The sequence below is a fragment of the Dunckerocampus dactyliophorus genome, chromosome 4, assembly GCF_027744805.1.
Source record: "Dunckerocampus dactyliophorus isolate RoL2022-P2 chromosome 4, RoL_Ddac_1.1, whole genome shotgun sequence".
NCBI lineage: Eukaryota > Metazoa > Chordata > Actinopteri > Syngnathiformes > Syngnathidae > Dunckerocampus > Dunckerocampus dactyliophorus.
The window spans coordinates 20,138,261-20,161,759 of NC_072822.1; the positions used below are offsets into that span (position 1 = coordinate 20,138,261).

Genomic DNA, 23,499 nt, shown 5'->3' on the forward strand with positions numbered 1-23,499 from the left:
AAAAAAATGTAATCTTGGGATTTAGTCCTTTGAAGGGGGTTGCTGATCAGAAATTCAAATATATTAATTGAATGCTAATCTGTATGTTAATCCCCAGCCCACGGGTCTTAAAGCACTCTCTCTTTCAAGAACTGTGTTTATTTTTCATTTCTGGTCTTCTTTTTGATTTTCCCTCACCCTAAGCTCCCAACTTGCATTTTAAGATATGGTCTATTCCCTTAAAAATATTACATCGCAACGCAGCATTGATGGGGTTTTTTTTCCTCTGCTGAAAACGCATCTCATTCACCATAAATCGGTGATAATTTATAATAATGGCATATGTTTATATATCTGTATATACAGTCATGGAAATAATGGTTAGACCACCTTTGTTTCTTCAGTTTCTCGTTCATTTGAATGCCTGATACAACTAAAGGTACCTGATTTGTGATTTTGGTTATTATCAAGAAAACTATGGAATTTGCAACATATCAGCTCTTAAATTCAACTCTTATGAACTTTATTTGTTATCATCATTATATTTCTCCACACAAATGTACCTTTAGTTGTAGCAGGCATTAAAATGGATCAATAAGCTGAAGAAAAAGGGTGGTCTAATCGTGCTTTTCATGACTGTATATATATACATATATACCTCTCAGGTATATGTGTGTGTGTTGTTATTGATTGTGTTTTTGTGTGATTCTATTAGGGAAAAGTGAAAGAGGAGCAGAAAATAAAGGAAATTACAATACAAGTCCAGACATAACCAAAACATATACTGAACAACCTACTGAAAACATAGTTCTGCTCACTGACCTATCCGATTAGTTACTATGGTGTAACTTTGCAGTCTCCGTAGCTTCCAAGGTGGTTGGTTGCCCAGATGTGAATGAGACCAAGGATCAAGGGCAGCGCAATCACACACAGACAAACACTGTTCTTGTGAACAACGTCTAATTCCTGCTTGCCTCACGTTCCCTCCCTTCAAACTAATTTTGGGCTTAGACTGAATCTCTGTTAAGTAAACAGAGCACCCTCATACAGCCCATGTCCATCACAATGATCTCCAGATCATCTCAGCCCATTAAAACCTGGGCAAACACTTTACTTTCCACCAATACACCAAAGATTGAAGACAGAGAAGAGGGGGGACATATTGAGGCTTTTTTTTTAGTCGTTCCCATATTGTCTGTCATTCTTCTTTGCTACCTATTAATCCAGTATCTTCTAGCCCTGGTAAACTCCTCAAGATGGACATTGCTTGGTTCATGGTGGAAAGGGGTCAAGCTCCATTGGCCTCTGCGCAGAGCTGTGGAATTTTTCATTAGTGCACAGCTGGGTCACAAGTGGCTCCAAAGCCGTCTTAATATAGTGTAGACCCTCAGATTAGGAGTGAAGAAAAGAAGCCAAAGCGTGATGCTCTCCATCGGACCCTGCCTTTGCATATTTGCAGACTTGTGCTTTAGAACACCTCATATTACTGTTTGTTTTATTTCTTAGGCCCAGAACCTCCGGGTCAATAGTAATTATAAAGCCCTCCAATGCAAATGTTGTTTTTTAACCATTCCACCACTGAATCGGGAAGTATGTTTTCATGTAGAGTAAAGAAAGTCATGTATTTTTTCTCTACTTTTTTGGCTTTAAGATTTAATCTAGTTGAGTGAACAAAATATTTAGACCGGACACGAAATTTAAATAGTTTTATTGTGAAGTCGTTTTATGAAGCTATTACAATTACTTTAATTATTACAATATTTCACAGTGTAAATTGGAATTCCTCATCTTATAGTCATATACATATACAGTAGATCCCTGCACATTCACAATTCAGCATTCATGTTTCAGCAAATTTTTGCTAAAAAGAAATATATATATTTTCTATCAGAATATATCTCATTCACCATAAATTGGTAATTGTTAAATTATTAAAAGTCTGTGATATACAGGTAAAATGTACAGCATGCGCGTACTAATATTAGAAAAAGGCCACAATTTTTATATGTTTATGACTTTATGCTTCACTGATAATGTTTTTTCGTCAAGCATTGAGATTTCGCACTTTGATTGGCGGTCCTTCAACACACCATAGTTGCTGTGAGACACAAAAGTGAAACAACGTAACTCCAATTCCATCGGTCCATGGATCATCTTACATTAACACTGATTAGTGGTGAGTACCTACACATTTTATACTTTAAAATGTGTTTAATAAGTGTGTGAGGCATATTGAATTGGGAAAGGGGAGGTTTCTGAACCTGAATCTTATTCTAATAATAATCACTCTTATTGCAAATGTTGAGCCAAACTCGGAGGAGCGCATCAATGTCAAAGCTAGCCGGAGGGTTTGGAGCGAGCTGTGTGTCAAATATTTATTTTTATGGCCATCTCAATAACTTGCAGATTTTCGCCACTGGCTGGTGGTCCTGGACGGCAACCCCCGCGAAAAGCGGGGATCTACTGTAATTCAACTTTATTACTAGGTTTGCTGTGGGTCCTGTTGTACTATACTACACATATTTAAAGGTCCTGGGGTGGCTAAAATCTTAAACGCCTCTCATATAATGCCGTCCATTTCAACAGCTACAATATCAAAATAAACATATCAATAAATCAATGTCTCTCTCGTGTTGTAAAGGCAGAATTTGTGGAAGGTTGCAGCAAGGGGAATCGTGTTTCTGTGTGCAGTTACAGCTCTATAACATGTGATAGCCATTAGCCTTATTGTAGCCATCACTCTCAGTGCTCTCCTAGCTCTTTCAGAAGCTGCAATGGCTCCCAGTGGCTCAGCAAGCAGGCCAAGCCCTCAATTGTTAGCTGATGCATATTAGTTTGGAAGGGGAGGACAAACGCAGGAATCTAATAATTAGAAAATACATAAAAGAGCCTGACACTCGCATTGACAAATGCAACGAGAGTCTAGTGACATGTATTTATTAGCATGCGAGTAATCCATTTCTTTCCCCTCATCTTTTTACAGTTATAATTTCCTCATTGATGTCGTTGCTGTGATACTGTTTGTTCTGAGCTGGAAAAAAAATGAGCTTAAATGTGATGTTGCACACATTTTACATACGCAGGAACACCAGCTGTCCAAACAGCATCCTATGTGCTTGTCTGCTTACTCTTGTATTTAGATGTGTACTTAGCCTCCTCTGCTGCCCAGTACACTGTCCCTTTCACTCTGTCAGCTTTGTTCTACCTGTGTGGCTGGGAGGAGGATTATTTCCACACAGAGAGAGAGAGAGAGAGAGAGAAAGAGAAGAGAGAGATATCCTGTTTTCCTTTCGACTCATTAGCAGATAGATGTGAAGGAGAAGCAGCCGCTCACTTGATGCTTGAAGACAGTTCTCAGTATAGCGCTTTTGGAGTTGTTTGTTCATCGCTTGGCAGTACTGTACTACCATCTTTCATTGTATAGTACATGTAAACTATTTGCATGTTTTAGAGATTTTATTGTCTAATCTCAAAATGAGATCATTTGAATAATGAATTAAGGTTTAGGGTTTCTTTGTGCAGCTGCGCAGGATCCATGCACAGATATCAGACAGAGATGTCTGTTTGGCCGGAGACTCGTCTCAGGAGCTGCACATTCCTCGATATGGGAGCTCATGCTGCCATAGAATTAGAGCAGCCATATTTATTTTCACAATAGCGGACTTGTGGGATAGATGATCCTGGAAAACACTTAGCTCCAGACTAACTGTTACCCGTGTGTTTTGACGGATTCAGTTAAGATCCGTTGAGCAGCTTTTTCTCCAAGTGTGCACCCCCGCAGATGGAAGGCAGGTGCAGGCGCGAGCACCGACACATCTAACGCGTCTCCGCTATTATCTTCGCCATGCCAAGTGCAATCAGGGCGTCTCATTCCTCCCCAGTGAGCTTTGCATGCTGCCGGTGCTGTGCTTCAGGGAGGGGAACGAGCAGAATCCCGTGGTCAGAGCTGTGTGATGAAGAAGGCACCGCTGGGCCATTAGCCGTGTACACATCTCTGGTTAATGTGTTTTACTTTTACCTGCTGGGAGTTTAATTAAAAAACAAAGAGCCTCAATTTAAAGGCCATTATTATGTTAATGTTGTAAGCATGGGATGGTGATTAAGCAGCTTTTAGAGCTGACTGCAGCTAGCCCTTGGGAGCGTAAGGATGGCACTTTTTATTTGGCTTCATTATTCTCCATGAAACTATGCACCAAAGAGAAATGCTGATAATATCAAATAAGCTCAGAGAATCTTTTGCATGGACAACATTGTCATATCACTTTCTGGGTTTGTTGTTTTTTTTTTCAGGACGAGGAGTTTGTTTTATGGATCTGGAAATGCAAACTGATTTTGTTTAAGAACATTCTTTTGAAATACTCTTTCACCTTTCCATCTGCAAGCAATCATACAGTACCGTACTTTGTATTGGCATAATTCTGGTTGCTATTTCGGGTAGCAAGGTTCACTGTCTTTTTCATCAAAGAGTACAACAGTTACGCACATAACAAAGTCATTTTTAAGGAGGAAGTTTTGGTCGTTTTTCATCTGTGTGGAGTGAAACATCTGGGAATCGAATGTTTCTCCTTTAAGTGAAACTCTTGATACGAGTGCACAGAGCCAATTTTGTTGTAGTGCTCCACTTAAGACGTCTTTGTTGTGTTTGACCAGATGACAAACAGTGGCCAAATGAGCAGTGTGGTGGTTTACTATCACATTTACATGATAATGACAAAGGAAGAACTGGAAAAAAACATTTCTTGTTGTTGTGGCGTTTTTGAAACGATTTGTGTCAAACTGAATGTGCTGTTAAAATGTAAACTAGAAACGGGCAAGCGACGGCCCATAGGCCACATACGGCCTGTCAAGCTTTTTAATCCGGCCCGCTCCACGGTTCCAAATTATTTTCTTTAAACCTTTAACATCAAAGCTGTAACCGGAAATAGAATGCAATGCTATTTTTAAATTATGGTCAATCGTGATCTGTCTAAATTATTCCAATGGATTCTAGTTACATACGGGTCTTTACAGTAATCATAGGGTCTACGTAACAATAGCTCCAGGAAGACGAGGCTATGATGAGTCAGAGCAGCTCCAACGTAAGGATGGAGATGGTCAAAGAAGCAAACTTTCTGTGAGAAAGTTCTGCAGAAAAGTGAGATTTTACGGTTGTTCTTTCACCCTGTTTTTGTATTTCGCCATGTTGTTTTTCACTTTTTGCAGAATTTTTGCTTGATTGCAAAACACATCCAGAAGTTCATCTGGGAAGTTAATAAGGAGGGACATTCATACACTCTTGATATTCAGTATTTTATAGTTGAGTCATATTTCATATTGTAAGCCCCACATCCTTTATTCATGTTAATATTCAGTAAAAACCTGTAAAATTCAATTCTGCATTTTGAGGTGGTCTATCGTTATTACATTTTTAGCAGTAATACAAAGCAACATATATATATATTTATATATATATACACTCCTGATCAAAATCTTAAGACCAATTGAAAACAACAATTAAATTCAAATAGGCTGATGGCTAAAGCTAAGAAACTTTCTCTTTTTGAACGTGGTCAGATTGTCGAGCTGCATAAGCAAGGCCTCTCGCAGCGTGCCATTGCTGCTGAGGTTGGGTGCAGTAAGACAGTCATTCTACATTCTGCATTATGAAACAAAGAAGTCAAGTGGTAGACCCAAAAAAAATCATAGCTGCGCTGAGCCGGAGGATCCGATTGGCTGTCCATCAAGACACAGGGCGGTCTTCCACCCAAATTAAAGCCCTTACTGGTGCCGACTGCAGCGCAATAACCCATCATGATCTGGGGTGCTTTTTCATTCAGTGGAACACTGGAGCTTCAGGTGGTGCAGGGTCGTCAAACGGATGCAGATGTTGCAGCAGGCATCCCTCATGACTGAGGGCCCTCGTCTGTGTGGTAACAGCTGGGTTTTCCAACAGGACAACGCTGCAGTTCACAATGCTCGCTTGACCAAGGACTTCTTCAGGGAGAATAACATCACTCTTTTGGACCATCCTGCATGTTCCCCTCATTTAAATCCCATAGAGAACATTTGGGATGGATGGCAAGGGACGTTTATAAAAATGGCCATCAGTTCCAGACAGTTGATGCCCTTCGTGAAGCCATCTTCACCACTTGGAGCAATGTTCCCACTAGCCTCCTGGAAACACTTGCATCAAGCATGCCCAAACCAATTTTTGAAGTGATTAACAAGAACGGTGGAGCTACTCATTACTGAGTCCTACTGAGAACATTTTTTGTTCTGGTTTGGAGAGTTTTTTGTTATTTTTTGAGCGATGGTCTTAAACCTTTGATCAGCTGATAAACAGCCTATTTCAGTTTAATTGTTGTTTTCAATAAATTACTTTTTCAAAGTGCTTTTTGTCTCACTCCCCCTTCTTGCTTTTGCATATTGTAGCTCTACTTAAAACCTCATTAAGATCCAAATGTGCAAAATACAAATTCTATCAATTTTTCAACTAGTCTTAAGATTTTGATCAGGAGTGTATGTATATCGCGTGTGTGCGCCAGGCGACAAACAACCGCCACCGTCGAAACCCACCACCAACGTGCCGCAGTGCGGCTGCGACCAGCAACACCGGCGAGCGACGCACCCACATCCAGAGCGAATTGTACGAGTCTCCCACAGTTTAGATTGGCTGTCAGATGTCGAGGGAATTTGGGGATATCAAAGTAGTTCAAGTGAGAAAAAGCGGCCGGTGTTGACAGTTTGCTCTGGATGTGAATGTGTCGCCCACCGGTGCACGGCCTGCCACTAGCTAGTATTGAAGATAAACTTACATAAATGTCCGTGTAAAATGAATGTAAACTTACCCAATATGTTTAATGTGGCACCGACGGGTTCTCTATATTCTTTTTTTAGAACTGCCAAATAGCTCTGGGAAATCTGACACTGCAAATATAGTGTACTGATTAGCATGTCTTAGCATATAGTGTCTGCTCATCGGTCGATCAATGAATGATTGTAGAGGCGATGTCGCCTCCCGTGTGTGGCGGCCATAAGGCGGATAGCCCGAAAAGTGCTTAGTTGGACTGCCTGGGCGTCCTGCTGCAGCACCATCAAACTGCTCTTGGATCCAAAGTCCCCTTAAAGAAGGCATCTGATCCTCTATGTTTCACTGATGATTTTGAAAAAGTAAGTCAAATATGTTTTTGTCTAAATTGTATGTTTCCCCTTTCATATCATGTAGCCCAGGGTGCATGGTGCCCATGGGCACCAGGGCGCCTCCCAGGAAGCGTCCCACAACCACGAGGCGCCTGCAAGCCTGCTGTTCATGAGGTTTTCAGTTAATAATATGAGAACATGAGAAAGAAATGCATTGTGAAGTACAAAATGTGAGTTGTGGATACCAGCAGTTTGGTAATATTCGCTTTGTTTGGGTTGAAATAAGCTATGAAAAGAAATTTTGCAAAAATGAGAAGCTCTTGGCCATTTTCATTTTGTAAAAGTAGCTCTCAAAAAATGTTGGTGACCCCTGCTATAGCCAATAGTACATTTAAAAATGTACACGTGGTATATATATATGTATACATATATGCACGCACATATATATATATATATATATATATATACGTATATATATGTAGGTATGTATATATGTATCTGTGTATGTATATGTATGTGTGTATGTATATGTATATGCATGATGTAAATGCACAGCTAATACAAAAAATATATTATAAGATGTCAGAGAAAGATGTGTGTCACCCATCCTGTCTGAGACCCTGTTCTGACCCGTCACACAGTGATCATGTCACACCCAAGCATGACTGGCGTGGCCACAGGTTGCCTAGCCAAAACATCTTAAAAGTAATAGTTTACAGCTGCTGCCGAGATAATCCTCATCCCCTCAGGCTCGGATGAGAGTTGCTGACATAAGAGGCTGGGGTGTATTGTTCCCGAAATTGTTTGGAATTGGTGAGCAAAAACTGAGTCGTGTCACACGTGTTGCTAAATGTAGCATGATCAAGCGCCACGAGTGGCTCCATATTCAACATCCCCCCTTCTTTCTATAGTCTTCTCACTTTCTTTTATCCAGCTCAGTCCTGCTGATGCATATCACTGCGGCAGAAGCATTAAATGTAATGTCTGTAGAAGGGAAATCATTGGCAACATGTGGTGAGAGCTTAAGACGTTGTCACACTTTAAGTTGCCTATAATCTGTTCAAAGGGAGCAAGCATCGTTCTCCAGAGTGCCTGTAAAAAAGGGGAAGACGAAGAGGAAGAAGAGCCTGAAGACTCTCAGCTGCACTTGGCTGAGCTCAAGTGCTCATCAGACAAAATAAGTGCTGCTCCCTGTCGGCATTGTCTTCTATATGATACTTTTTTTTTGCTCCTGCCTGTGTCTTTTTGTCTTTAGTAAAAACACAGCCCCACCACCAGTGTGATGAACCAAATCACAGATAAATTGAGAAAGGACAGACAAGGGATTACAGGTATGTGGACACGGGATTAAAAAGAAGGACATGATGAGTCCACTGGGAGCGAGCTATGTGCTGAGATAGGCCCTTTTTCGTTTCATTTATGAGTCCACCGTGGAGGCCTAGGTAAATATTGACAGCTCTCTGCTTGAGATGTGGCCATTGATCCACAGAGGAGGTGCTCATGCCTTGATCCGTGCGCTCAGGTGTGGGAGGACGAAAACGAGAGTCAGGACAGGAATTGTTGATGATGGTGGTCCCCCCTGCAACAGTGGGAGTCGTGTTACACAAGCAGCTCTGTTCCCCACAGAGTCAGCGGTTCGTACAAGTTGTAAACAATACAGAACCACAAAGTACTTTAAGGGCCTTGTCACAATGATTTTTTTTTTTTTTCAGTGGAAAAAAGTTGTCATCCTATGGGATACATTAGTGTCTCAAATAATGCAGTCACCTTCCTAAATATGATATACAAAGTACGGTCAAACCTTGGTTTTCGTACACCCCAGTTTTTGTATGATTTGGTTTTCAGACGAAATTTTCGGCACATTTTTTCCTTGGTTTTCATACACTGTCTTACAATGTTACACATAACACACCAGTCAATTTGCCCTGTAGTGTATCATTCTGCGAAATCAAGTGCTCAAACGAAGCACCCTACAGGTTTCTGACTTAATCATCATGCATTTTTTTTTTTTGAGTACAACCGCTAAAGAAAGTTACGATTGCCAGAACAGATTGGATTTACGTTATTTCCTATGGGAAAAATTGCCTCGGTTTTTGCCAGTTTTTTTTCTTATCTAGGTAATAACGCTAACCGAGGTGCCACTGAATGTAATTTATTGCCATAACACTGACATATTGTACACAGTTCCATGCAAGTTTCTAGACTACGTCCTAGAGGGTGGAAGTGGTTATGTGAATGGTGAAAATAAATTCTTGTACCTGCACCTTTCGCCGGATCCTGAAAAAGACATTTACTAAGACAATGTGTCCCTGCTTGACAATAAATATAATGGGCTTTTTACTCTAGCAAGCAGCAGCCCAATGAAAAACTGAAGACACTAAGTTGGGGAAAGGCTGCTTTGGGTTAATATCACCCTTACATGTTTTTTTTCAAGCGTGACATCTCCGTATAGATCTTGACTCTTGTAATGTTACCACAGTTATGGCCGTTGTCGACATGAAACCATCATTTATGTCCGCTCCCCTGCTTCCCGCTGGCATGTTGGCCCAGTGGCCCCGGACCTCAAACCACTAATCAGGTAATGTTGGGGAGGTTGAATGGCGTGCCTCCCCCTGGTCAACCTTCACTGCTCACACAGCGGTGTTGTTTTAAAGAGCATTCTTTAGCAGCTGAACTTGGAAAGGTATTAAAGTGGGATTAGGCTCCTCCACAATCCACTGCTTGTGTCATTCAGGGAGTTTGTGTTCTCCTCTCCCCACTGCCACCTCCCCACTCCTCTTCTGTTTGATTGTGGCGAGCCGCAGGAGTGGGCCTGACTGTGCCTTTCAAAGGAGAGGGGTAGGGTTAAATCCCTAGTCCACTGCTCCCTGCTAATTCTCCTTGTTCCTTAGAGAAGGATTTACTTCTGCTGCCAGGTTCTCAAAGGCCTTCTCTGCCCATCCGAAAAGTCGCCGTTGCCTTCCTGTGGAGGTGTGGTTGCCATAGAAGGGGCGTCATGCATGGCTATTCCATCTGAACCCTGCTGAGAATGGGGACCAGGGGCTGAAAACAGGCAGAAAGTCCGGATTAGGGTAGAGGACAAAGCAGGACAGGAAGATTCCAGAAGGGACGAATAGGAATTACAGCAGCAAAAATAATGCAAAGTGACAGAGAGGGGAAATAGAAAAATAATGGCTTACAAGATTAGACTCGGTGCAGGAAAGAGAAGAAAGGAAAGAAGGCTGAATGAGAATGTTTTCATCTAGATGAGAAGATTTGAGAGAGCGGCTGTAGGTGAATGCAGAATCCTGGACGTATCAAAACCGTGCTAACAAGTCATTTCCTCGGCTTTTTTGCTTTCTTTCTTAGCCTAAGCCGTCAATCATTAGTTAAACATTCGCGCCCGCAACTCGTCTTGACAGATTCATCACTTCTTTCACTGATCCCAGCATGTAGCGCTATAATCCTTCTAAAAATGTGAAACGACTATATGTTCAGTTTATCTTTACAGACTCAAGATGTGTTTAAATTACGCTTTGTTTCAATGTCTTGTGAATTTTTTTAATTAGAAGGGTTGCACTTGATTTTGTTCTCTCTTTTCTCCAGTGGACAAACACTGTAGTTTGTTTACTAGATACTGTATATCCGAGCTGGCTGGTCACTTCAACAAGAAGCATGCTTATTTTAGAAACATGCCAACATTTCTTTTTCGTGGGATTATCCTTGAGGTTTTTCCATAGTTGAATAATAATCTTCTTAACTTACTGTAATAAATGAAAGATTATAGGATTTGATGAACCTTGCATGGTCTACATTGCGGCTGTGCAATGGCTGAAAAGTTATTAAAGGATAAACAAATTCTATACAGTGCATTGTATACCCAATTTGCTGTGACAGATACGGGTCATGATTCGGATTATAATGGATGGAGTGTATCTTGTACAATAACCTATCAGTTGTTGTGATGAGTAATTAAAGCCTCGGTCACATCTGGTTGTATGGGCTCCTACGGCCGGTCTATGTGCAAAAAAACGTAAGAAATGCACAGAGGGCGTGTGTGTGATGTGCTGATTATCAAGCTGTAGACTGGCCGCAGACCAGCTGCAGAGGTTCTTGGTCATGTCAAAAAAACTCTACGGGCACTTACATGTTTTTCAGGCTGCAAGTCACAAACGTACGCGCTTTGTACGTCTTCGTGTGTCGTCCGTACGGCCAACGGTCAAGTTTTGCTGGTGTCAGGTTCGGGCAAAATCAAAATTTTTATGTACGTTGCACTTGTGGACTCCGTATGTGTGTCTTGCGCCGCATGTGTATCCCACATACGTAATTAGTGCAGCCAACACAAGGTCAGATATTTCTGACATGCATCAATCGTAAAAAACTGGAATATATAAAACCGCATTGTTTATTGCATCTGTATTTATATTTATCAATGTATATTTGCTTTTTCCTCTGTTTGCTATGTCTCTTTTGTAATATACAGTATATGTAAATATATATATATATATATATATATATATATATATATATATATATATATATATATATATATATATATATATATATTTGATTCCTTTGATTCCTGTTGCAATGCATATTGTTATTTACGTGACCGGCTATGACATATACACCTGTCGCATCTGCGCATGTGCTGTGTGAGGTCACGGTTGACGAATGAAAACATCATGCTGGCAAAGTTTTTTAATAAGCGTCACTAAGAAAAAGAACCCCCAATACATTACCTAAATTAAGTATGGTTATTGGCCATTTATGTCCATAAATCGAAAAACAATAAATATCATGGCACGTGACGTCGCAGAAGCTCTGTCATAAAAATTGTGATTGGACAACCAATCATGTTTCCGTTACAGATTTTACGTCTCCGGTACGCAGTGTACCAGTGTACCGCAATGTTAAGCAATGTCAGAACTTTTATTGCAAGTTTGACAGACGTTGACGTTAGAAATGAAGATTTCGCGCCTGGTATTTCACCGTGCACCGAACGTACAACCACGGTGACCTTACACCTTCATAGTCACCACAACTATGGTGAGCAATAGTGATGCGATTATTTTAAAGAGCTGCACAGACAACAATAGAAAGCACGCGTGAGTGCAGCATGTATACAGCTGCCCGTTGCTCCTTGCACACGTGTTAACACAGACAAACACGCACACCATATCAGCACTCAATCAGCACCTAGGACAAAATTACCATAACAAAACAACCCTCTTCTCATATTTACACATTATATTCATCACCATCGCTCATCCCTGCCCCGAACCAGCCGATGATGTCAAATAGTCCTCTCGTTGCCTCCCTGCATTGCACAATGAAATAGATGTTCACCACAAACAGATAGGCGGCTGCCAGCTGTCTTCCTGACCAGGGCAAACAAAGAAGCTGCTAATAAATCCAGTTTTACGGCTGGACAACATCAACCACGCTCTCTGCCTTCTTGTTTCATTTCATGTGGCATCTTATGAACAAGAGAGCACAAATTAAATGCCTCTCAGTCACCAATAAAACAATGCAAACACCTTCCTGAAAGGGTACAAAAGAAGATGGAGGTGTTGGGCCATAGAGGCCATTTTGCACCACAGAGGCATTATATTACACAGTTTGATGAGATATGATGCTCAGCAGTCAGCGATGAATCATTGGATCTGATATGTTATCTGATGCATAGAGAATGTTGGGATGTGAAAGAAAGAAGCCTGTTATCTCCTAGCAAGTCTTGATTTCAGTCATGCAAGGTTTGGGGGTTACTGCTCAAAGATTTTGCTAAAAACCAAGGATACAGGACAAATGACACTCAACAGAACGCCAAACAATCCAGTATTGCAGTGATTCCCAACTACTGTGCTGCGGCACATGAGGGAAATTATCCAATTTTGATGAATTGGTCAGAAAATGATCTGTCATCTATCTATGGCAGCGATGCACAGTGACGGGCATAACAAAATGCTCATCTACTTGATGGCAGAAAGTACATAGTTAACCTGTGTACTACTTGTTGCCATAACAGAATATGTCATGGCACACTTGGCGGTGTTAAGTGAGATTTTTCTCATGCAAAATATGTTCCCCAGGTCAATAAATAAAGAAATACTAGTAATAATATATAAAACATATCACATGATAAAATATAACACTTGCATTTAAATATAATAATAATAATAATAATAATAGATAAGGAGTATGCAATAAACAATTATATATACTAAAATAAATATGAAATACATTACTTAACATAACATTAATACATAATAATAATAATAATACACCCCTCGTTTAATAATACAATAATGCAAGAGCCACACAATGTAAAGATAATGTGAAAAAAAACTACATTTCCACATCAATTAATCAAGCTGCAATAGATTTTGCTGTTCTAGCCTTTTGTAGATAAAATGTTTATTTCTTCCATAGGTTGTTTGCAACCAAGTGTAGTGGCTGCATGGAGAAGATCGCCCCCACAGAGTTTGTGATGCGAGCTCTGGAATGCGTCTACCACCTGAACTGCTTCTGCTGCTGCGTGTGCGACCGCCAGCTTAGGAAAGGCGACGAGTTTGTCCTGAAAGAGGGTCAGCTGCTCTGCAAAGTCGACTATGAGCGGGAGAAGGACTTACTCAGCTCGGTCAGCCCAGATGACTCAGACTCAGGTGAGCTCCCTGCGCCCTCTCACAGTGGAGTGAGAACAGCACCGTGGTGTGATCATCACATGGCACCAAGGTGTTGGATTTTGTGCATGCTGTGCCACCGCAGTGACAGCCAGCATAGGCATCCTAACTGGAGCCACGTGGTGTCACTTGGTAAGGTACACTTGCACAATGGAATGACATCAGAAATGTGAATCTTTTACAAAGGTAACATTGCAGAGGTCAATCTGAGCACGATCTCAGGTCAATTGCAGCTATTTTGTGCATCACCATTTTGTGACATGCAAAAGTGTATGTTAGGGCCACACACAGTTTGATGCACCACAATAATAAACATACAGCCACACTATTTTAAATGGCAAAACAAAAGGAATATCCATTCTTACATATTGGAAATGTTCATCTGTACATTGTACAGTATATTGTGTGTTAATACACCTTAATGTGCCTCATTTTATTAAGAATGCTCATCACTGCAATATACAAAAGTGAAACAGCAATGGATGTGCCCCTTTTAACAGTGTCAAGATGGAATTTAATAGATTTTTTTGGCCCATTCCACAGACCCCACATGGTGTTGTAAATACTGGAGTAACAATGTTCAGTTAATCGCAACTGTATTGTACTGAATTGCGCATGTGCACCTAATAAAGTGGCAAGTGAGAGTATATTAGCAAAGACAGACAGAAACAATGTTATTATTTCCTTAAACAGTTTAGAAGATATCACATGCAGTAAAAGTTTCCAACATGACTTCATCTGCGGATTCCCGGTTGCCGTTTTTTTTAGCCTGCTAATTTGAGTAGGGAGCACAAGTTTATGATACAGTAGGAAGTGGATCCAGGACCAAGCCAAGCCTCTCTGTTTTCATGGCTCTTCATGCGTGGGCAGGCTGTGGTGCTGGAAAGAATTAAATGACCGTATCATGGTGAGTGACAGGGATTTTCTGCAGAAAGCCTGCGCCTCCACTCTTATCAGCTCGAGTGTTCCTCGCCTATAGCCTGCTCACACAATGAGGCGTCTCGCCAAGCCTCACTGTTCACTACCATCTGGCTCACATTTAAACATGCACAAAAGCAGGGAATTTGTCAAATACATCTGTGCCTATGTCAACTTTTGTCAACTTGTGGGAATATTTGCTCTGCCTCATCCTTGTACGCTCGTGTCCCGGAGTATCGCTCAGGCTTTTGTGCATGTCTCCAAATTTCACGATGGAGGAACTGTTGACAAGAACAGAGGTTAACCTCAGTTTGTGGTAGACAGAATATGTGTTTGCAATGGAGAAATGTAAATACATATCAGAAATGTGTGCCTCTCCCAATTCTGATTAAAATGTTCTTTGTCCGATTCGTCCCATTTGAACTGTGCGTAACATGATTTTTTTTTTTGTATGCGGTTTAGTTTTGTATAGGATGACGTCTTTTGTAGTAGCACACTTTCATTTTACACACGGAAAATCTTATGACAGTAAATTCTTCTTTAATTAAACCATGAGACGCATACTAGCTGGACTACCAAACTGCAATACCGTTGTCCCTCGCCACTTTCAAATTTTGCAGCTTCACGGTTTTCCAAAAATATGTCAATTAATAAATCAATTGAATATGGCCTACCTTTAGTCAGAGCAATGTTTTCATATTTTTGCCTTAATTAGGCATTTTCAAGCAAAACAAAATGAGCTGAAATACATATATAAGGGTGATTCTCCTGAAAGGGGTACCAGCGAGGGTGCCGGCACTTCGAGGGGCATGACGCACAGACTACAGTGATTTGATGATATAACCATATAAAAATATACTGCAAACAAATCGGAGAAACAGGAGAAACAGTGTTGAACACTTTCTTCGTGTCTGTTGTGTATAAAACACGATATGAGGTCAATTTCAGCTCGTTTGCGCATCACCATTTTGTGACATGCAAAACTGTGTCATAAAGATGATAAAATAAACAATACAGATTAGTGGATCTTACGTTTCAGCTGCTGTGATTTCCAAAGTAAAACACCTCATTGTGCTCTAACACTTTGTGCTGCATCCAAAACATGTATTTTGGCCAAACGCTAGCAAAAGCGTAATATAACTAAAATTGAATTGAGGAAGACTATATGCAAACGAGCTGACGTCTGCAATGAATGCAATGAACTTCTGAGTATTTGTGTGTTATTTCTGTTTTTTTGTCAAAATACAGACAATGACAAAAGTGACACTGATTCAAAATCAGAAATATGGCGCAATGTTGTTGCGCCCGTAACCCACACCAAGCTAACTCTGATACCCCAATGTCACCTGCTGTCCACCCGCCACTCTGCTCCCCGAGGGAACACATTTATAGCAACACACACGAGCATCAGTCTTATTTATGTCTTAAATGGCTTATACTCTTATTATATCTACTATGCGTGTAAAGGTGACTATAGGGGGGTTATGTCATGTCTAGAGGTTTCTAATAATGTTAAAAGCTGTTTTTATATGGTTTCTATGCTCTAACTTTGAAAATATTCCATTTATAAATAAGGACCCTACTTTGCGGAAATTCACTTATCACGGTCAGGTATGGAACCAATTCACTGCAATAAGGAAGGGATCACTGTACTGTGGTACCTCGGTTTTTCCCGTAAGATTTTCTTCCCATAAGAAATGATGTAAATCTAATTAATATGTTCCAGACATCCAAAAGTATGAACAAAAAACACATTTTATAAAGGATAATTATCGTTTTAAATGCAGAAAACATTGCAAAATACTTGATAAATGATAATGATCACTTTTACCTTTATTGAAGACACTTGTTGGTGAAGACTTCGAGGAACAAAGAGGGAGGAGGAGAGGGGTGAGGTACCTTACGGTACTTTGATACAAATTCTTTGTTGAAGTGCAGGCACTTGCACGGGGCCACGGGGCGGGTTATTATTCAGTCGTACTCATTGAAAATAGTGCAGAGGCTGATTATCGCACAGGATGCTTTGTTTGGGCACTCGATTCTCACTCATTTAGCTTGTTGCGTGCAATGTTTGGCCGTGCGATAACTGAGACGGTATACAAAAACTGGGGCAACATTTGCCAAAGATTGTCGTCGAAAAGTGGGGCGTACGAAAACTGATGCACGGCAAACTTCTAGGACAAAAACGTCAAATTTCATTTTTAGTCGCGTCACGGAAGACACATTTCCCACATGTTCTAACATTGCCTTTGCGGCACTTGATGTAGTGTTCTTATCAGAGATTGATTTAGTGCAAATCAGCCAAAGCTGAGGGCAATAAGTTAGAAGTGACACAGTGTCCAGTCCAGTGACAAATGTACATACTTTACTGTGCGCTCCAAGCACACGCTGTAGACTTCTGTGAGTGCAATCACGCATGTGGCAGTTTTCTTTTGAAACAAATTGATAATACCATATTCAAAACACATGTGTCTCCCTTGACTATGCACTTGTGGTGTGTGAATCTGCTGGAAAAGAACAAGACTCTATTTATCAGTAGACTGTCACCGACTAAAAGGGAGTGGTTAGTTCAAATGCATACTGATGATGCAAACTTGCTCTGCAGAGAAAAGTGACGATGAGGAATTGGACATCAAGCCAGAGAAAGGAGGCATAGGAGGCCAGGGGAAGGGGGATGACAGCAAGGATCCCAGGAGACCCAAAAGACCACGGACCATCTTGACCACTCAGCAGAGACGAGCCTTCAAGGCCTCCTTTGAGGTGTCCTCAAAACCCTGCAGGAAGGTATGTGGGATGCACTTGAACATAATCAGCATTCATTTTGATATTATGATAGTATATCTCTGACATCAGACTGTCATGGGGTGACCAAACGGCCGGCCTAGTTTGTTTTTTTGTATAGAGTGATGAAAATGTCCTGGTTTTATTGTTTTTTTTTTTATTATATACGTAATTTCACTGAAAACCTTGTGAGAGCTATTGTGGTAAAGTTGGATGTGCTAATATTATTTAATACTGAATATTTTTTAGTTGTCTATTTGTCGAGTAAGACTTGAAAAGAGAGCTATTTTCTTACCATTTTTCGAATACAGAAGATACAGTCCAAAGATTTTAAAGTTATTTTTGCACCGCTGATATTTATCAAAGTGATATTGTTTAGGCATATTGTTTTTAGGCATAATAAAACGTATATACATGTATGTTCGTATTTTGTAATGTAATACAGAGAAGGCATACTTTAAACATCAGGAAATGATAAGGCATCTCTGAGGAAACTTAGGTATCTCATTGTCCTGGTTTACAGTAATCAAAATACGGTCACCATAGACCAGGGGTGTCCAAAGTGGGTCCATTTTTGGTGAGAAACTTGTTTTTAATTGGACTTCTGCATATTGTACAGATAGAATTAATTCATTATTAATGAGATGTAATATTTGATATTGCACCAATTTGCTATGTCACCTACTGTTGAACACAAATACTCATATAGCTTAGCATATATTGACCTACATTGGATTGGATGCATAAAATTTGTCAAAGTGGACCCCTGCATCCTTTAATTTTCTCTTTGCAGCCCTCAGTGGAAAAAGTTTGGACACCCGTGCACAGGACAATTACTAACCCAGGAAGTCTTTAACCATAGAGCTTGAGTTTTGGTTACAAAATGGGATTACAAACTTCCAAAGGCACCAAATGACCTCCACATTCTGGGCCCTAAAAATGTCCAAAGCTTTGAAGTGGCCACAAGCTAAAGATCTAAAAAGCCTAGTATTCTTCAGTGTTGTCTAAAAAACACAAACGCTGCCTCTATTGTAGCATTCTGCTATGTGTTTTCATGCTGCTCATGATGCTAAACTTGCTTTGTCTTCAGGTGAGGGAGACGTTGGCTGCAGAGACAGGGCTCAGTGTTCGGGTGGTCCAGGTGTGGTTCCAGAACCAGAGGGCTAAGGTGGGATAAACTAAGCAATTTGTGTCCATACATAACAACCCTTTTCCATCTTGAATTTACAGAAAATAATAAATCACCACAACTATGTGTGTTAAACTTATCACTGCATTCCATTCACAAATGCAAAAAGACAAGAAATATCACATGAAGTTGCAAATCTTGCACACTGTTGCACTAAATGTCTACACCCTCCCCTGTGCCGATGACTATCTCACAAAATCCTTTGATACTTGACAATGAAATGCACTCAGATACAGATTTTATGTAGTTCACGCCAGGGTGAAGAGCGAGGAGCATCCTTTCTAAATTAAAGAGTGCATGTTATGTTAGTTTTGGGAGTTCCTCACAACTTTGATTCTTTCGTTTTAGATGAAGAAGTTGGCCAGACGACAGCAGCAACAACAAGAACAACAGAATTCCCAGAGACTTGGCCAAGGTAATGACTTGAGCACACACAGGGATCTTTGCTGTCTTTTATAACTATTCTATGTTTAAGCCAACAAGAAAATATAGATTGTGTTTATAGCGTGTCTTCTCACTCACTAGAATAATACAGAATCAGCCGCACAATCACATAAGCTCATATGCATGGCTCTCATAGTGCCTTATTATTATAATTCAACCGTTATGATTATATAACTCTTAAAATAAGACTGACATTTCAAGTCACATTGCACTTTATGTGTCAAGATTTGTAATGAAAAAAAAAGTATTAATATTTACATCTCTCCACATTTTACATTCTAATCGTATCCTTAAGACAGGGAAATTATATTTAAAAAATGCAGGGTGTGTTTTACGTGACCATCAAGGCATTATGAGCATATAAAAGGGAAGTACTGAAGCAGCACTAAAATATCATTGAAGCGCTGAATCTAAAATGATCTTCCCCTTATGTTTCTTTACTGTTCACAACTCTTCTTTTAGTTCGCTCAAGAACATACTTGTCACATTTGCACTTGCAAATAAGGGAAATTGTTCGGAAAACGTGGGAAAATAAGGCAAATGTAATCACAGACCACTGTCTCCTGCAGTACCGGAAACTATTTAAATGCAGGGGCAACAGAAGAGAAGGGCAAAATATGTGAGTTTCCCGGGGGAAACACGGGACAATTGACAGGTATGCTCAAGAATAATTGTAGAGTTTAAAAACACATCATTCCCAGATTTAAACGCAAAAAGTACGAACATGCACATGAAAAGGCATTTAAAAGTCTCAATATGTCTCAGAGCTTTCAAATGGATGGTAGACTTTATTTGGGAAAATACAGTGAATTTAAAAACACGAGTCGGGCTTGAAGGGGAAGAAGCCTCCGTCACACACTTTGCTAAGAGTGTTTGCAAAGGGAATTGGCTACAGGGCTGCAGAAGAATGGGTTTCCACGGTAATACTAGCAAAGACATGCAAGCCATGCCGATACAAAAAACACACTTTCTTTTCATTTCATTAGTTTCACTTGAATGGGACTAAAGCTAAGGCAAAACAATCCCAATTGGCATTAGTACTGCATTTTACACCTTGGTGGACACCCACATCCTGAATGGACCTGATTTTTTTTTTTTTTATCAAGATGTATGCTTATTTTATTACAACAATAGAAATAAAGTCAAATGTGTAAAAATGAAGAAGAGAAATGGCAATGAAAATTTTGTAGTCCTTTATAGGGCAAATAACGATATTTGGTAACTTAAACTTGAGTTGGAAAGGGCACAAACAAACCTCCCAGCATAAGGCCAATCAATAAGCCAAGCAATGATAATAATAAGGGAATGTACTTTATATATTGGACAAAAAGCATTATGTTGGTATATAAAAAATACACAAAAATAATTTATTTGCAGAAAGAAGCAATGAGATGAATTTAGTACTGATGTGTGGCTAGATAATGAAATATCGATACCTATGATAGCAAAACTTTACGCTCTAAATTCGATTCTCAAATGAAAATATCGATACTTCTGATACTTTACTCAATTGAGGTCATTTAAGATGTCTTTTACCTTCTGCAAACCCTAATCTGAGCTCACTTTCTTACAGAAGTAATGTCAAATCGCATGGAGGGGATGATGAGCTCCTTCACACCTCTGCCTCCGCCACAGCAGCAGCTGGTCGCCATGGACCAGAATGGGTACAGTACAGATCCATTCCAACAGGGGCTCACCCCCCCACAGATGCCCGGGGACCACATGAACCCATATGGTGAGCATCCAGTCACTCCCTCCCCCCTTGTTCCAAAAGAAAAGAAAAACCCTCACATGTCTGACCCCCACCCCCCACCTGCTTGATCAATCTCACAGCTCCCCAGCGTGGAACATATTTTAAAGCCACAGCAACCCTATTTAAGTGCGAGCAGCTTCTCCTCCCATACAAGATAATGCAAGCGCACACGTAAGGGATCAAATTTGTTTCAGGTGGTTTTAAATCTCTGCCCCCAGTTTTGAGACATGCCATCGCTGATGATGTTGGCTGCTAAAAACATGTGGTCAGCGTAGAGCAATGCAAACAAAGACTGAGTGTCGTAACACGCAGCACATCAGGAAGCGAGCGCAACAACTCTTAGATTTCTGCGCGATATTGCAAAGACATTAAATTGCAAACGAGAGGAGTGGGAAAATACCAGTCAATCAAGTTTTAATCCACAGGATGTAACTGGAATAACACTTTTTGGAGTGATGTCCTCAACAAGCCCCAGAGGGACCATTTCCTCAAGTTCATAACTTCCTTATAATTTGCCTCCATTTAGTTCTTCTTGATAGTAAGAACCCAAATCCCCGGTCTCATCACTCTCCTTTGGTTTGGGGAAAAGAACAATATTGGCAAGGCATTAAAAGATATGTCTCAAAACACTGTCCCCATTTTGTGCACTATCATTAAGATCCAGAGTGTAATAAAGTTAACTATTCCCTCCAGAGAAATAACATGTTGAGGTTTTATGAAAGGCGTAAACAGTTGCTATTAGCCAGATCTTTTAGGAGGATGCCCCTTGTTTACATGCGCCCTCACAGACCACAATTGTCCCAGCGAGGGCCGCAAAAAGGGAATTTTGATGATATCTAAGGAACCTGTTTTCACAATTGTGATGACACGAAAAAGCAATTCCTCAAAGTGACTATTAGTAATTATAATTTCCCAATACTACCATCAGTCGGAAGATTGCATTGATTTGTTACCTTTCTCTTTTCTTCTTAGTCATGACAGCTCTGTGAATTTGATCTATCCGCAGGTAATGATTCTGCATTCCATGACATAGACAGCGACACGTCTTTAACCAGCCTCAGTGACTGCTTCATGGCGTCATCAGAAGTCAACGCCATGCAGGCCCGTGTGGGAAATCCCATCGACCGCCTCTACTCCATGCAAAATTCATACTTTGCATCATGAAACAGCAAAGAAAGGAGAAGAAAAACAGCACAGAATAAACTTCCCATCTCTACCTAATGCCTGACGACCGGATACGCAAGCACGGATGCGACAGAAGAAACCCCCAGCTTGTGTGCAGGAGCTAACTCCAAGATTGTAAAATCACTTGCAAGGCAGTGAAGACCCCTGGGGCAAAAAGACTCGTCACTTGTTAGAAATCATTCAGTGGGGTGGTCTATTCCTCACAGGGGATATTACTCTTTTCTTTGCTCACAAGTACAAATTGAAGCCACTGATGAAACACTCTCAAACCAAATGACAGTGGATTTATACAGTGCATGATCAACTGTAAACAAGTCATCCCCCCTGGTTAAGATGTGGTGTTTGGACTGCTTCTTCTTCATACTACATGGTTTCCCATGTTCACCGCTAGCATTTTGATCACTATGGATAGGTACTAGATATTGTGTTAATAGTCAATAGGTGCAGCATGTCTGCAAGAGTGGCTGTACATTTGTGTATGTTTGAGAATTTGTGGTGAGAAAGAATTGTTTAGAGGACTAAAAAAAGGGTGGAGAACATGGTGGACTAGTCAGATCAGTGAAGTGTAAATACTTTTCCCAGGCGAATTGGATGTGCATGTTAAAAATGGAAAGCATTCTATTTATTTAACTATAACAGGCTCTTGAAGGTACATATTAAAAATGAAAAGCTTTATTTAAAAAGGAGAACATTTTTTTTGTTGCGCAATTAGTGAGTTTGAGTGTCACCACTCTTATGTATGCCATTTTAATATGAAGATTAACCCTTTTTTGCCCAGCCAAGCTGTAAATGAGCAATGTGCTATTTATTTCGTACAGACCATAAACTCTGTTGTCATTGTCATATGTGCATTCTCAAAATGTTAAAGTTGCTAATTGACCAAAGTGGACTGGTTTGATGAATAAACAATGTCTTTCTCCTGATAACATTGAATAAATGGCCTTAATTTACATTGTACAAAGTTCAAAAAAATATATCCTACTTCTACATCTAGACTTGAATAATAAGGGCAATGTCTTCAACAATCTATGCTAAATGTTAATCTCAGACCTAAGGTCAAACTTGTTTTCTTGGTTTTTCGCCATTGCTACCGTTCTGTAAAGTGCCATATTTTCCAGTTTCATAATTTCACAAGGTTGATTAATTCGTGCTGTATATCTGTCTGTCAATATCTAATGGAGCGTAGTAGCTCAGTCCATAAGGGCTGAGTTTCGGCTTTGGAACTGGAGGGTCCCGCTGTAGCCAAAAACAAATTGCAACTAGTTTTTTGGGGAGATGTTAATCTGCTGAGATTGGCTGACGACCAGTCCAGAGTGTGCCCCGCCTCTCGCTCGAAGTCAGCTGGGATAGGCCTCAGAATTCCCTGCGACCCTAGTGAGGACAAGCGGTATAGAAAATGGATGAATGGAAGTTAGTCTGCTTCCTGTCCCCAAGGCATCGAACCCCCTCGATTTCAGCTGAAGAAGCAC

The 23,499-nt window shown here is 40.4% G+C and overlaps 1 protein-coding gene across 3 annotated transcripts in view; it reads left to right on the plus strand.

Moving 5' to 3' along the window:
- The window catches only part of lmx1bb (LIM homeobox transcription factor 1, beta b), a 52,402-nt gene extending 29,461 nt beyond the window's left edge, over nt 1–22,941 (plus strand). For 2 of the 3 annotated variants that reach the window (XM_054774912.1, XM_054774910.1), the window contains 6 exons: nt 13,510–13,742; nt 17,284–17,462; nt 18,550–18,627; nt 18,997–19,063; nt 20,666–20,827; nt 21,852–22,941. In XM_054774912.1, coding sequence (XP_054630887.1) covers nt 13,510–13,742; nt 17,284–17,462; nt 18,550–18,627; nt 18,997–19,063; nt 20,666–20,827; nt 21,852–22,009 — 877 coding nt within the window. In that variant the 3' untranslated portion in view covers nt 22,010–22,941. The remainder of the gene's footprint in view (nt 1–13,509; nt 13,743–17,283; nt 17,463–18,549; nt 18,628–18,996; nt 19,064–20,665; nt 20,828–21,851) is intronic. The other variant, XM_054774911.1, reaches the window with a different exon arrangement.
- The last annotated feature ends 558 nt before the right edge of the window (nt 22,942–23,499 follow it).